General features: G+C 39.4%; 1 protein-coding gene across 1 annotated transcript; it reads left to right on the top strand.

The window, feature by feature from the left end:
- The first annotated feature begins 511 nt into the window (after positions 1–511).
- Positions 512–2,102, top strand: LOC136982879 (CCAAT/enhancer-binding protein epsilon-like). Its single transcript, XM_067279429.1, has one exon. The coding sequence runs from the start codon at positions 749–751 to the stop codon at positions 1,634–1,636; it is 888 nt and encodes a 295-aa protein (XP_067135530.1). The 5' UTR covers positions 512–748; the 3' UTR covers positions 1,637–2,102.
- The last annotated feature ends 368 nt before the right edge of the window (positions 2,103–2,470 follow it).

Raw genomic sequence — 2,470 nt, 5'->3', positions numbered from 1 at the left:
TTTCCACTGATATTAACCTACGAGATACGAAGGCCTACTTATACTTTTTTTTTTTTTGAGTTTGTAAAAAGTCTTACGATTCGTTTGTTTTTTATTTAGTTTTGCCGTTTTGGGCGGGAAATTTTTATACAGTTAATAATTTTTCTTTAACCCACGCACCTGCGAATAAGCAAAATAGCTGTGCCAATAGAAATCTTTAGTTTTGAGGTCTAGTTGACCTTCTAAGGTTATGAGCCTATACATTTTGTCACCACTTCTAAGACTTGTTTTCCAAACACTCGCTTCTGTCTCTTTTTCTCCAACAAACGAGTTGTTTTCGAGAGGAAAAGTGTTTACAACTTTCCGTCTGCAAGCTAACTAGATGCAGACGATCTATGACGCAAACAAGACCTCATTTCCGTGGAAGTGATGTCACGCGGATTGATAAGAGAGAAGTTTATCTGGAATTTCGACCAATAAGAAAAGATAAATTAGAAAGATTTTCGTATTCGGGAGAGAACCCCCTCAATTGGCCGGTTGGACGTTTAGTCATTGGACGTTGTCTACCTTTTACAGAAGCCGGGATTATATTTAGGAGCGGATAGTTACGGCGTGTAAACCGGCTCTGATGTAAACATATCAAGTGTGACAAGACGCCTAGTTGGTCACAGCAGAGTGCAAGTTGAAAGTGTTAATATTCGGTCGCTCGGATACTGTGTGAGTGCGTGTTCAAGATCGAATCCAGTGGTGGGCGTGCGGCCCGTTCTACATGACGGCTACATTACAGCACTGGTTTGACTGCGAAAACAAGAATTTATCACCATGTCATTCGTACAGTACCATGGATTCTCCACCAATGTATGAAGGAATTTATTCAGGTGTTCAAGAACTCAAAGCCAAATATAAGAAATTTGATTATTTAAACGACGGAAGTGGTGCAGACGTAGCTGATCTGAATTCGTCGGAGATTTCGCTGGACTTACAAAACTTTATCGCCGACGCTAGTCAAGTAGCTCGGTTGCAAGAAGCGGGTTTTTTTTCGGATGTACTGGTCGACGGGAAACGTCCGATCGACCAGAACCATCACCTGAGTCCCAATACGGATTACGATAACTTTCCTATGCCACAGCAAGGAAGCCTTGGTAGCGACAGGTACGGTGCCGAGGCGGGTTACTCCATCAAACAGGAGCCGGTAGATCACGTCCATCTCAATAGCTGTCAGAAGGGATACCCGAACAACATCTACGGTTATCAGAATCCGCCCACGAATAATGTCCAAGTTTTGGGAAATTACATCAACGAAGCTGGAAGACCAATGGGTGCCGGACTTCAACCGAATTCCATGAAAACTAATAACCTCCATAAAATGAACAAGTGTAAGAAGTCGGTCGACAAAAATTCCGACGAATATCGGCGCAGAAGAGAAAGAAACAACATTGCCGTCAGAAAATCTAGGGAAAAAGCAAAAATGCGATCGCTCGACACGGAGAGAAAAGTATCGCAGCTAACCAGAGAAAACGACGGTTTGAGGAAGAGGGTGGAATATTTAAACAAAGAGCTTCACACCATGAAAGGTATTTTGTCAAATCTCGGTGTTTCGCCCGAAAATATCGAGTCGGAGTTAGCGAAGAATCACAATCTCTATAACGGACTGTAAACAAATTTGCTCAATGTGTCGTCGTCTCGACGTGTGCGAACTCTTTCGGTCTTCAGGAGAACTACGCCGAATCTCACGCCGACGATGCTATTTTTTATTACAAGAAAAATGAGGGACCAAAATTACTAATCCATCCAAACCGAAAAATACATATATTTTTTGTTTTGGAATATTTTCCTGTGATTTTCATGGAAGGGAAAAAAATTATATATATATTGACTATTTTGTACGAAACGCGTAATTCGAATGATCCAATAATAAGATGTGTTACATTTCTCGTCTTATCTAGTTTATCGACAGAAAATTTGTTGTGTTTTGTTTTTTTATTCAAGATGTTATCGGAGTCCGTCTGATATCGGACGAAAGAATGTCTTTTTTTTTATGTCAATACTTAACCTGGAATATTTAGCATTTATTCTAAATTGTTGCGTGAAAAAAAATAAAACTATTATTTGTTGTCAATAAATTTTTTTTGTCTAATTTATTTCTTTTTTTTTTAATAATTTTTAATCGGTATCGGTATGGTATCTTTCGGTTTTAAGTAAACAACATAGATGTAAAAGTTGTGTGACGCACGTGTTTGTCTATCCAATAACACGAAGACGTTGAGTGATTAGGACGTTGACCGCCCTTCGTCATCGATTGTGATTCAGCAGAAAGTTTTCGTCACAATCGATGCATTGTAAACACGTGATTCGCCTATCTTAGAATCTGCATCGACGTAATCGTTTGCCGTCGCTTAGCAACGGATGAAAACCGTCAGTCCACTTATCTGTCAATCAAAATGACGTCAATCATTCAACTTATCTAACAGGACATTTTATTAAAATTTTA

Source organism: Centruroides vittatus, unplaced genomic scaffold (genome assembly GCF_030686945.1).
Source record: "Centruroides vittatus isolate TY-2023 unplaced genomic scaffold, ASM3068694v2 contig_874, whole genome shotgun sequence".
Lineage (NCBI taxonomy): Eukaryota > Metazoa > Arthropoda > Arachnida > Scorpiones > Buthidae > Centruroides > Centruroides vittatus.
The sequence above is the reverse complement of the archived record's forward strand: the minus strand, read 5'-3'. Positions and strand labels throughout refer to the sequence as shown.

Bases quoted from the DNA above. Each gene is read 5' to 3' on its own strand.
- LOC136982879 (XM_067279429.1), top strand. From the start codon at position 749: ATGACGGCTACATTACAGCACTGGTTTGACTGCGAAAACAAGAATTTA.